This window comes from Notolepis coatsorum (genome assembly GCF_963971535.1).
Source record: "Notolepis coatsorum genome assembly, chromosome: 2".
In the NCBI taxonomy this organism is placed as follows: Eukaryota; Metazoa; Chordata; class Actinopteri; order Aulopiformes; family Paralepididae; genus Notolepis; species Notolepis coatsorum.
In genome coordinates, this window is record NC_140166.1 from 209,253,764 (window position 1) to 209,266,328 (window position 12,565).

The 12,565-nt window shown below is 43.1% G+C and overlaps 1 protein-coding gene across 1 annotated transcript in view; it reads left to right on the forward strand.

The window, feature by feature from the left end:
* Positions 1-12,565, forward strand: part of ptprfa (protein tyrosine phosphatase receptor type Fa) — a gene marked incomplete at its 3' end in the record, with an annotated part of 262,786 nt that overhangs the window by 14,882 nt on the left and 235,339 nt on the right. The window contains exons 2-3 of the mRNA XM_084308488.1: positions 1,107-1,252; positions 3,458-3,599. Of these exons, the coding sequence (XP_084164614.1) occupies positions 1,107-1,252; positions 3,458-3,599 (288 nt within the window). The remainder of the gene's footprint in view (positions 1-1,106; positions 1,253-3,457; positions 3,600-12,565) is intronic.

Sequence of the window (12,565 nt, forward strand, 5' to 3'; positions counted from 1 at the left end):
CCACTACGCCACGTAGCCGCCCTACTCGTGGCAAGTTGTTATTGTTTTATTCCATATTAATAAACGGATCAAGGTCCCCGATCGGCTCTGCAGATTTACCCGCCAGATTTAAATCGGCGACATGCAATACCGGCCAGATCCTCTTAGGAGCGCCATCGCTCCACTGCAGTATCATTGAGGCCGAATGGGATAAATAATTTTTTTTACTGTCTGGGGCGTTTCATATGAGCCTCGATCCCAGCCGAACATACTCCATCTTTGATCACGTTACCGAACGCAGATTTCAGCCTGGAATAATGGGATTTATGATCAGCCAATGGATATATCGATCTACCAGATTCCGATGACTAATGACGAAATGCTGCCGGCGATCACATGGGCTGACGGTAGGATACTATTCCCCCAAATTACAGCTGGATTGGACATTGTTGTAACACGCAAGCGATCGATCCGTGAAAATGGCTACTTGAACGCACACTGTATTGCTAATCAATAATACTGATCGGCGTCCCCTGCCGCACCCATTTCATCCATAGATGCTCTGTAATAGTCCGGATGCTACGCAGTTTGTTTTATTTCATTCGTATATATACAACAGAAATGGCGTTTGATATAACGTGACTAGCCTTTAGCCTCATATCTAGCTCCCCAGAAAAAAGACGAGGCGAAAACTGCGATAAACCTTATATTCACGGCACTATAAAATGACAACCAACCAATGGATTTTTATTTTCTTTAAGCCATTATGAAGGCACGGTTTATGCACTCAAGTGACAATGAGAATGGACAGATAGCAATATTATAAAGTATATATATAGCTGTTAGAAAGTACATCGGTTTGTTGACAAAGCTTGGTCCTCTGGACTATAAATCGCCGCGGGACTCTGGTCGCCATTGTGTTAAGAGGTTAAATTATATCTGGAGGGGCTCTTTAAGTATATCTGCATGTTTTGTCTGGCAGGTCTCTAGTCTAGGTGTGGCTGCAGACATGTCATATTGTTATTGTACGATCTAGACATGTAAAATCCCTGTAACCAGTTCCTCTGTCACCCGTCTCCCTCTCACATTGTTTGTCATCTCTCTCTCCATCCCCTCCTCCTTTTCAGGCATGCCCAGCTTTGTCAAGTTCCCGGACGACCAGACGGGGATTTCGGGAGGCGTGGCGTCGTTTGTATGCCAGGCGGTGGGCGAGTCCAAGCCCAGGATCACCTGGATGAAGAAAGGAAAGAAAGTCAGCTCTCAGCGCTTTGAGGTGCGTCTTTGAGATTGATATTGGCCGATTAATAGTCCATCAGCCTTTTCCTGCTCTAAACTATCATTATTATATATGTCATTAAAAACCCACTATAGGTTGACCTCCACAAAAAAAAAAGCAAACATTGCTTATTATGAATTGTATATGAATGGTCTTGGGCCCCATCTGGCAAGCATTGGAGCAGATCCTGCCCGCGGGAAGGCAGGGGGCTCTGGAACCTCCCCAAAGGAAAGGGGTGAAATGAGATACATACCTCGGAGGGAGGACTGACTGAAACAAGGGGATAGAATAAAGATGGGACACAGACACCTGCTGCTATTGGAGCCTTCATGACTGAAGGCTTGCAGGGAGTGGATAGTGTGGTGGAAAGTAGCCGAAGCTGAATAACTTACTCAGTCAAAAAAGAGACCTGGTTCAGTTTATTAACTCAGTCAAAGTATCAATACAAAAATAGTCAGAGAATGGCTGGATGACTCTCAACAAAGTGGCTAGCTGGGACACCCGGAATGAGAGAGCCCCCACCAGATATTCTACATCTTTATACCTACTACACTGAAAGGGGTGGGGGCCATAGGTATAAAGGTGTCATGACGTTCTGTGGAAAGGTGAGGGAGATCAAAGAGAGGTGGGGGAAGGGAGTTTTATCTCCCACAATAGGAAACAAGCATCCGCTGATATTGGAGCCTTCACGACTGACTGGTGGTGAATAGTCCTAGACGGGGATGTGCCTCAGAATAATGTAATGCGAAAGAATTTGATATACTTAAGCCTCTGATAAAGGACGAGCGTTGAGTGAGATAGCATTGGCGAAACAGGAGCTGAGTAGGGGAAGAGAAGAATTTGTCTGGATTATGTGAATTTGATTGATTGAAAATTGTATTAACAGATTGCAGAATGGGTACAATGGCTCAATACACACAATTGTTAACACTTTCACGGCCAACCACGTCTATAGTCAGGTTATCTCGCCAACCGTTGAGCGCCAAAACCCGAGTATAGTTGGGTTTTCGCTAGTTTTCATAGTTTTTTCTTTTATTCGATACAGTCTTACGGACCTCGGTGTTACCATTGGAACTCATTCTGAGACCCTGAGAGTGCAATACCGGCCGAATCCTGCTAGGTGGCAGTATCGCCTACCATTTGAAACCTTATTTCACACTGTGTGTTACATTGTATATGGTCTGGGCGGAGAATTTAGACCAAGCCAAGTGAATTGCTTCATCTGAGCACTTTAAACGTGTTCAGCACACTCCATGCATATTTTGTGCCAGTTCATGTCAGGGACCCGATGGACATCAATACTGGAAATCGCGATCAGACAATTGGAATATTCTTTTCTGGATACCTCCTATCAACCCTACTTTGATCCAACAATGATTTCACATCGATCGCAATGATCAACGTATGTACTGTAGTACAAAAAGAAATGGTAAAAAAATGGATAAATAAAAAATATAAATTATTCTACAGTGTTAGTGATTTTGTGTGCTCGTCCGGTAGAGAGGCAGCGATGGTGGCTGTGTTGTTCTTCCCCTTTAACACTTTCAGCATCAGGGGTCGCTATGGGCGTTGGGCCGCTGTGTGCCAGCGCTCTGTTCAATGGGGATAAATTCAGGTGTTTGCAGTGCTAAACCTATATTAAATATTATAGCTATGGATCTAATAACAACGTCGATTGTCAGTGAGTTTCTTCCGGTCAACATGCAAAAAACAGATACCGTGGTGAATATGAGTATAGTTTTAGAGTGATCCTGTGTAATCCCAGGAAACTCCGCCATAAAGGTGCCATTTCTCGCCCCCACGCCGCAGCTCGGCCGAGAAAACAAACCACATCGTTTCAAATGGAGTGCAATAGCAGCTGCAAGGCGTTAGGCGGCGGTATTGGCCATTTGCGATCTCAGAGCCATTCCCAATGATAACATCAGGCTGGATGGATGAATTATGAATGGATATAGCAAATAAAATAAATAACGATTAAAACCAGACTTTTCTCGGGTTTGGCGCTCAAGCGATGGCGAGTTAACCCGACTTATCTCGGGTCTGGCGTCCATTGTGTTAAGACCGAACCAAAAATGTATTTAAACAAAGTGCAATTCCAAACGAGTCTCTTTTGTCTAGAGCTGCTGTTTGACGGCATCACAGATTCTACCTTTAAAATAACAGAGTGTGTCTTTAAAGCTGGATGTCTGGTTTCGTTTCAAGGTGGTTGAGTTTGATGAAGGCTCAGGGTCGGTGCTGAGGATCCAGCCTCTAAGGACCCACCGCGACGAGGCCATCTACGAGTGCACCGCCACCAACAGCCGGGGAGAGATCAACACCAGTGCCAAGCTCACCGTGCTGGAAGGTAAGGCCATCGCTGTCTGTCTGTATTTCTCTCTCCTCTCTCCCACCCTCTTTCCCAAGTCAAAAAAAGTATACCTAAGTATATAAGAGATAAGATCATCGTTTATTGATCCCCTTGGGGATATAATAGTTATACTGTATATTATATTACATTATAATATTGAATACATAAAAGTATGATATATCTTTAGTATTGAATACATAAATATGATATAACTTTAGTATTTAATACATAAAGTATGATCTATCTTTAGTATTGAATGCATAACGTATGATATATCTTTAGTATTGAATACATAACATATGATTTGTCTTTAGTATTGAATGCATAACGTATGATATAACTTTAGTATTTAATACATAAAGTATGATCTATCTTTAGTATTGAATACATAACGTATGATCTATATTTAGTATTTAATACATAAAGTATGATCTATCTTTAGTATTGAATACATAAAGTATGATATATCTTTAGTATTGAATACATAACATATGATTTGTCTTTAGTATTGAATGCATAATGTATGATATATCTTTAGTATTGAATACATAAAGTATGATATTGAAAGTGTTCCCTGGAACACTGTTTGAAACTAGAAATGATCCGATTGGCTGTGGTGCTCCTACCCTCTCGCCACATTTACCATACAAAGAAGCATGTCCTAAGTGCAACGTGTCAATTTGTTGGGGATTTGTGTGGAGATTATAAACAATATTCAAGCATTTGTAACTACATAGTTATTGTAGGTTATCTCTAAAAACTACCCACTGCAGCTTTTAAGTTTAGTAAACAGTGTCATTTGATTACACTTACAAGTACTTGGAAGCACATAGGAAATACCAAACATACTTTGCAAGTAGGGCTGCCGCGGTATTGATTTTTTCCTTACCGCACAAATTAGTGAAGCCATTGAAACCGCCGCGGTAACCGCAATTTTTTATTTATTTTTTAATGTAATGTTAAAATAATTTTTTCCTAAATAAACTTTTCGAATGCATTTATTTCTGTGCTAGTCTATTCTTTATAGCCTCTAGTCTAACGTTAAATGTCTATTTTTATTCCAGTGTTGTCATTAAAGAGAATGACTTTGCAGCAGGAATATTGGTTGAAAACAGCTGGCTGTTCAGCCTGTTCTTGAAACTGCTGGTCGCGAGTCCGACTCGCGGTAGCTAACGTTAACCAAACGCTTGGTTCAATAACCAACTAGGAATGAATTGACTGTCCTATCTATCTGCATAACAGATAATAAACGTCATGGAATCGTTTGTTCAACCCAGTGGCCAGCGAATTAACACCAGCTAAAGCAACTGCGCTCAGCACGTGCGCGCACACACACACACACACACACACACACACACACACACACACACACACACACACGCACGCACACACAAACAATATGGCATATCTACTGCTCCAGAACAGAACCAGAACTGACCTGTCCTCGCTAACCGTGACCACTCCGTCTTCTTTCGGGATCAAAACGGCAGCATTTACGGCATGCCCTTCATTTACATTTTACATTTAGTCATTTAGCTGACGCTTCTATCCAAAGCGACTTACATGTTCTGTACGACAAGCCATCAGGAAGGGCACAACTCTATCAGCTGAGCAACAATGTTCATCAAAGTGTTGAGTGCTACAGTGTAGGCATGGGCGGAGTTTATGGGGGTGCAGGGGGTGCATTGCACCCCCTGGTGGCCGGGGGTGAAATTGCTTTAAAAAATAAAAATAAAAATAAAAAATTATTTTTATTTTAATACAATTATAATAATTGTGAGAAACAAATCTGAATTCTATTATGTTTTGTTTTACAATACATTCATTTTATAGTAGTAATCATGTCACATTATAAGGCGAACCTTCTGTAGTGTGGCAGTGAAAGGGTTAACGCGCGGCCAAGCACCAAGCAGCAGCAGCAGAATGCCCCGCGTGATAGATTGTAACGCTTGTACAAAGCCACTTATTCTGAGATGATAATTAATGTATCTGGATAACCAATGCACGGATTTTGTCGAGGCAGGTAGCGTTATTTCGGGGAAAATTGATATCTATAGTCTGGTATATTTTTTGTCCACGAAAAATGGAGACTGTAATAATTATTATTGCTCGAGACCGAGAGTCTCTATGAATAATAATAATTAGAGCCTCCATTTTTCAAGTCAGTTAAAAATGATCCCCCGTAGTGCTGTGTGTGTGAGTGTGTGTGTGTGCTGCTGTACTACCTAAATAAAATAAAAAATTAGGGTTTAGGGCATTGTAAAAACGCTAAAATAATAAAAATAAAGGTCAAAAAAATCGCGGGTATCATTCGCCAAGCAGTCGCACCCCCTGGCGTCAAGTTCAAACTACGCCTATGAGTGTAGGTTAGTTTATTAGGACAAGTGCATGACAGTACGGTTAGTTAGGTTTTTTTTTTTTTTTTTTTTTTTTAGATAATGGTTGAAGAAGTGCGTCTTTAGTCGACGGCGAAAGATTGGACGTGTTTCGGCTGTCCTAACTGGGGTGGGTAGTTCATTCCACCATTGTGGGGCAAGGACTGAGAATAGGCGACTTCTCTTTGATGACCCTCCCGGAGCTTGGATAGGAGTAGGTCTGAGGCGGCCAGAAGATGCAGAGCGTAAGGGTCTTGAGGGTGTGTAGTTAGAGACCATTGACCGGAGGTAGGCGGGAGCGGTTCCCTTTGCCGCACGGTATGACAGGTCGAGGGCCTTGAAGCGGATTCGTGCAGCAATGGGGAGCCAGTGCAGGTCCCTAAGAAGTGGGGTGACATGGGCCGACTTCGGTAGGTTTGAGATCAGGCGGGCCGCTGCGTTCTGAATGAGTTGAAGAGGCTTGGTGGCAGTGGCCGGGAGGCCAGCGAGCAGTGCGTTGCAGTAGTCGAGGCTTCGATTGGGTTTCGCTACAAGAACCATGTTTTTAGCAGATTCAAAGCGAAAACTTTCCATAGCAGCAAAACAAGTTCTGGGGTTCAATCAGAATGTTAACTGCGCAACTGCGGGTGGAAACTTTCGAACACATGGCGTGAAGAAAATAGGCTATACACAACTATAATAATTATTATTATTATAAAAAATGTAATTAAATTAAAAACAGCCGGTGATGCGGTAATCAGCTTGACTCTGCGGTGGGCGTGACGTGATGGCGATAATGCGGTAACCGCGGCAGCCCTATTTGCAAGTATACTCAGAAAAGCATATGGGTAGAAATATATATGTAACACACTTAATATACTATAAATGTACTTTAAGAATGGAAAAATATACACCTTTTTTATTTGGACTCTCTCATATAATGTCACACTGACCCCAAAACATATTTTTAGTTGCACATACTGTTGGAAAGAGGAGATTCTTAGCTTTCTAATGATTGAGAAAAGGTTTTGAGGCATTTATTCTAATGAATAAGAACCATAAAACAAATTAATCACGGGCCATCGCAAAACATTTACAGCCGTCTGTCGACATCACGCTGTGTTATTGTCTCTCAACCAACACATCGGTTGAAAGCTAAAATGTCCACCGTTTGATTGACACACTGCTTGAACTATTACATGCTTCCAATCTTGGGTTATAGGGTTATAAGACCAAACAGCCAATGAGTGTCAGTTTAAAAAAAAGTTACCACCTCCGGTTTCGCCTCTCAATGACCGGACAAATTACCACTGACACTGAAAATTATTGACCGTTTGTGTAGCCAATGAAATTCTGAAAAGAATGACATCAAATCCGCCCCTGGCTCAGAGGTTGACAGTACAATACTCCGAAGAGGCTAACGACCCCGCTAAGATGGCGACCGACGCTCCACCCAACCTCCCTGAGGACTTGCAGAATCTCAGCACAATGCTAGCTACAGACATGAAAAAACTTTGTTCTAGGTAAGACTTCAGGCTATGATATAACTAGAGTAGATAGATCTGCAGGCATCTGTTTGCAGGCATCTGTTTGCTAAATAATTCAGACGAAATAAAAAAGAAAACTTGTATTTCAGTGTTAAAACCTCTGTAACTCGTTGACAATAGCGCTCAGTGTTTCCTTTCAAAAGAGGCCAGACCTGTGCATCTGCTACAAATGGTCATACAGTACCACAGGTCTCCACAAGGGGTCATACCACAGGTCTCCACAACACTGTCATACCACAGGTATCCACAACACTGTCATACCACAGGTCTCCACAACACAGTCATACCACAGGTCTCCACAACAAGCAGTCATACCACAGGTCTCCACAACACTGTCATACCACAGGTCTCCACAACAAGCAGTCATACCACAGGTCTCCACAACACTGTCATACCACAGGTCTCCACAACACTGTCATACCACAGGTCTCCACAACACTGTCATACCACAGGTCTCCACAACACTGTCATACCACAGGTCTCCACAACACTGTCATACCACAGGTCTCCACAACAAGCAGTCATACCACAGGTCTCCACAACACTGTCATACCACAGGTCTCCACAACACTGTCATACCACAGGTCTCCACAACACTGTCATACCACAGGTCTCCACAACACTGTCATACCACAGGTCTCCACAACACTGTCATACCACAGGTCTCCACAACACTGTCATACCACAGGTCTCCACAACACTGTCATACCACAGGTCTCCACAACACTGTCATACCACAGGTCTCCACAACACTGTCATACCACAGGTCTCCACAACACTGTCATACCACAGGTCTCCACAACACAGTCATACCACAGGTCTCCACAACAAGCAGTCATACCACAGGTCTCCACAACACTCAGTCATACCACAGGTCTCCACAACACTGTCATACCACAGGTCTCCACAACACTGTCATACCACAGGTCTCCACAACACTGTCATACCACAGGTCTCCACAACACTGTCATACCACAGGTCTCCACAACACTGTCATACCACAGGTCTCCACAACACTGCAAACAGTCATACCACAGGTGTCTACACTGCAAGCAGTCATACCACAGGTCTTTACAACACTGCAAGCAGCCATACCACAGGTCTTTACAACACTGCAAGCAGTCATACCACAGGTCTTTACAACACTGCAAGCAGTCATACCACAGGTCTTTACAACACTGCAAGCAGTCATACCACAGGTCTTTACAACACTGCAAGCAGTCATACCACAGGTCTCCACAACACTGCAAGCAGTCATACCACAGGTGTCTACACTGCAAGCAGTCATACCACAGGTTTCCACAACGCTTCAAGCAGTCATACCACAGGTTTCCACAACGCTTCAAGGAGTCATACCACAGGTCTCCACAACGCTGCAAGCAGTCATACCACAGGTCTCTACAATCTGGCTTTAGAAAATCCCACAGTACAGTCACAGCAGCTACAAAAGTAGTGAATGACATAATTGTGGCTCTAGATAATAAACAACACTGTGTTTATTGATTTCTCTAAGGCTTTTGATACTGTGGACCATGAGGTAATGAGGTGTAGGCTTATTAGTATAGGGCTGTCCGACTCTGCTGTTGGCTGGTTCTGTAACTGCCTTTCTCACAGGACTGACTCAATGTGTCAACATGTATGGTTTGTTTATTTGTTTATTGTTATTCGCACTTACAAACATACATTCTGAGATAAAATAAGTAAATAGAAGAACAGTTAAAATGTGCAGGAAATGTATGGTTGTTCCTCTGATGTCTTGTCTGTCCACAAGGGGGTGCCACAAGGCTCCGTTTTAGGCCCTTTGTTATTTACAATTTATATAAATGATTTAGGTAAGTGTCCAAATTGCAAATTTCCATTGTTATACTGATTACTTTTTTATTGTTGTGCGGGAACCTTGTCAAAGGCTGTGGAGTATTTGCAAGTTGCTTTTAAGGAATTAGAAATCCAATTCCTGCAGCTAAGTACTAAATGCTGACAAAAACTAAAATGATGGTGTTTACTAAATCTAAAGCCCATTCCCCTTTTATAGTGTACACAACTCAATTAATTCTTATTCAGACAGTCTTTACTTTTAAATATCTGGGTTTTATTCTGGATAACGACTTGTCTTTTAAACCCCACATTGAAAATCTGGTTAAGAAGTTGAAATTAAGGCTGGGCTTTTATTTTAGGCCTGTTTTTCTTTTCATTCTTGAAAGAGGCTCGTCCCTGCCACTTTTTTTTTTACCAGTGCTCGATTATGGCGATGTATTGTACATGAATGCCTCTTCTACCTCATTGCATATGCTTGACTCTACTCTACTACTTGGTTTATTATTTTTATTACTGCCATTTTGGTCAGGTCTTGCTTGTAAAAGAGATCCTTGATCTCAAGCATTTTACCTGGTTAAATAAAGGTTTACAAATAAATAAATAAATAAATAAATAATCAACATAAGCAGCACTTCTGACCGGGAGCCAAGGATATGGCCTGTGCAGAGCTTGTAGCCGGATAACTTTCTACTGAACACACATCGTCATCATAAACAGCTGCTATGGCAACAGAGTGGAGAGAGAGAGATATATAGATGGAGAGAGAGAAACAGAGAGATGGGGAATACAGTACAATAGATGCAGCACGGGGGGGTTGTAGCTGAAGTATAGAGGTTGGGTAATTAGAGTGGGGTTAGTGGTAGCTTCTGCCTTTGTATAGGTACTGCGGGTAGTAGGGTTAGTAGCTTATGTCTGTTTGTATAGGTACTGGAAATATGGATGTAATAATGGATGTGCAATTACAATTTTGGGTAATTTCCCTTCAAGTATTTACCTAAATACCTTAATGTCGGAAATTATTCTGTACATGGGCTTTATAATTCAAGATATGTGGCAATGGCAACATATCATTTGAACGAGGATGTGTTCGCCAGTGATTTTGAAATCCTTGTCCTTCACACTCGCGTGTGAAGGACAAGGATTTCAAAATCACTGCCGAACAGTTTTAGAAGCAGAGATGAGCAGCGATGTTGAGACACGTATGAAGCAAAAAAAAAAAAGGCATATTTTTTGTAACATGCAGCAATATCACAGTATGAAAGCAGTATGACCGCTCTGTTATTACAACAGTGCTGATGTTCTCATTAAAATATTCACACACAGATGGTTTTCTTTGACCTGTTTTTCTTCCGACATGTAGGAACACACTCCTTTCCTTGCGGGTGGTCTTGTGTAGTGGTCTCATAGAAACAGAGACGTAGAAAAACAGAGAGAGAGAGAGAGGGATGAAGGAGGAGATAACGAGGGGAACAGGGCATGCTGAAACCAGCACACCTAGAGAGAGAGAGAGAGAGAGATGTGGAGCGTGTGGGTGGGGAGGAGGAGCGTTTGCATTAAACAGTTTGCCCAGCAGCCTCATAACATCAACAGGCCTTAATGATGAAGATGGAGGAGGGAGAGGAAGGAGAGGAGGGTCAGGAGGGAGAGGAGGAAGAGGTGCTGCCTGTCTTTAGAGCAACACGCCTCCTCCTCTCTGTGCTGCCTGTCTTTAGAGCAACAACACCTCCTCTCTGTGTTGCCTGTCTTTAGAGCAACACGCCTCCTCTCTGTGCTGCCTGTCTTTAGAGCAACACGCCTCCTCTCTGTGTTGCCTGTCTTTAGAGCAACACGCCTCCTCTCTGTGCTGCCTGTCTTTAGAGCAACAAGCCTCCTCCTCTGTGTTGCCTGTCTTTAGAGCAACACGCCTCCTCTCTGTGTTGCCTGTCCTTAGAGCAACACGCCTCCTCTCTGTGTTGCCTGTCTTTAGAGCAACACGCCTCCTCTCTGTGTTGCCTGTCTTTAGAGCAACACGCCTCCTCTCTGTGTTGCCTGTCTTTAGAGCAACAAGCCTCCTCTCTGTGCTGCCTGTCTTTAGAGCAACACGCCTCCTCTCTGTGTTGCCTGTCTTTAGAGCAACACGCCTCCTCTCTGTGTTGCCTGTCTTTAGAGCAACACGCCTCCTCCTCTCTGTGTTGCCTGTCTTTAGAGCAACACGCCTCCTCTCTGTGTTGCCTGTCTTTAGAGCAACACGCCTCCTCCTCTCTGTGTTGCCTGTCTTTAGAGCAACAAGCCTCCTCTCTGTGTTGCCTGTCTTTAGAGCAACACGCCTCCTCCTCTCTGTGTTGCCTGTCTTTAGAGCAACACGCCTCCTCTCTGTGTTGCCTGTCTTTAGAGCAACAACACCTCCTCTCTGTGTTGCCTGTCTTTAGAGCAACACGCCTCCTCTCTGTGTTGCCTGTCTTTAGAGCAACACGCCTCCTCTCTGTGTTGCCTGTCTTTAGAGCAACAAGCCTCCTCTCTGTGCTGCCTGTCTTTAGAGCAACACGCCTCCTCTCTGTGTTGCCTGTCTTTAGAGCAACAAGCCTCCTCTCTGTGCTGCCTGTCTTTAGAGCAACACGCCTCCTCCTCTCTGTGTTGCCTGTCTTTAGAGCAACACGCCTCCTCCTCTCTGTGTTGCCTGTCTTTAGAGCAACACGCCTCCTCCTCTCTGTGTTGCCTGTCTTTAGAGCAACACGCCTCCTCTCTGTGTTGCCTGTCCTTAGAGCAACAAGCCTAGCAGGGGGTGTAAAAAGTACCCAGAAATTATACTTAAGTGAAAGTATGGGTACCGTCTCAAAATCGTACTCAAGTAAAAGTCAGAGTATCTGGCTAAAAACACACTTGAGTAAAAGTCAAAAAGTGTCTGCTTTTAAATGTACTTAAGTACTAAAAAGTTAAAGTAAAACCTTTTTTTTTTTATTCCGGGGCAATGAAATGTTCCGTTTCGTCCTCTTTATCACTCGTACTATCATTTGTGGCCATCTTCTGTAGCTTGTCATTCTGAGAGTCTATTCTTCTGATAGCAGGTATTTAATCAAAGACCCCCACTTTCTAGTCTTGCACAAGGACCAATCAGCATGGGTATGGGCGGGTTAATTTTCCATTGATGGGGATTTGATTGGCTGTTTTTAAATAAAGTGCAGCCGCACGATTAATAACGTTAATGTTAGTTCGGCCAGATAAACAAATATACTAATTAAAATGGTTGGACCTGCGAGATTTGTAGGTC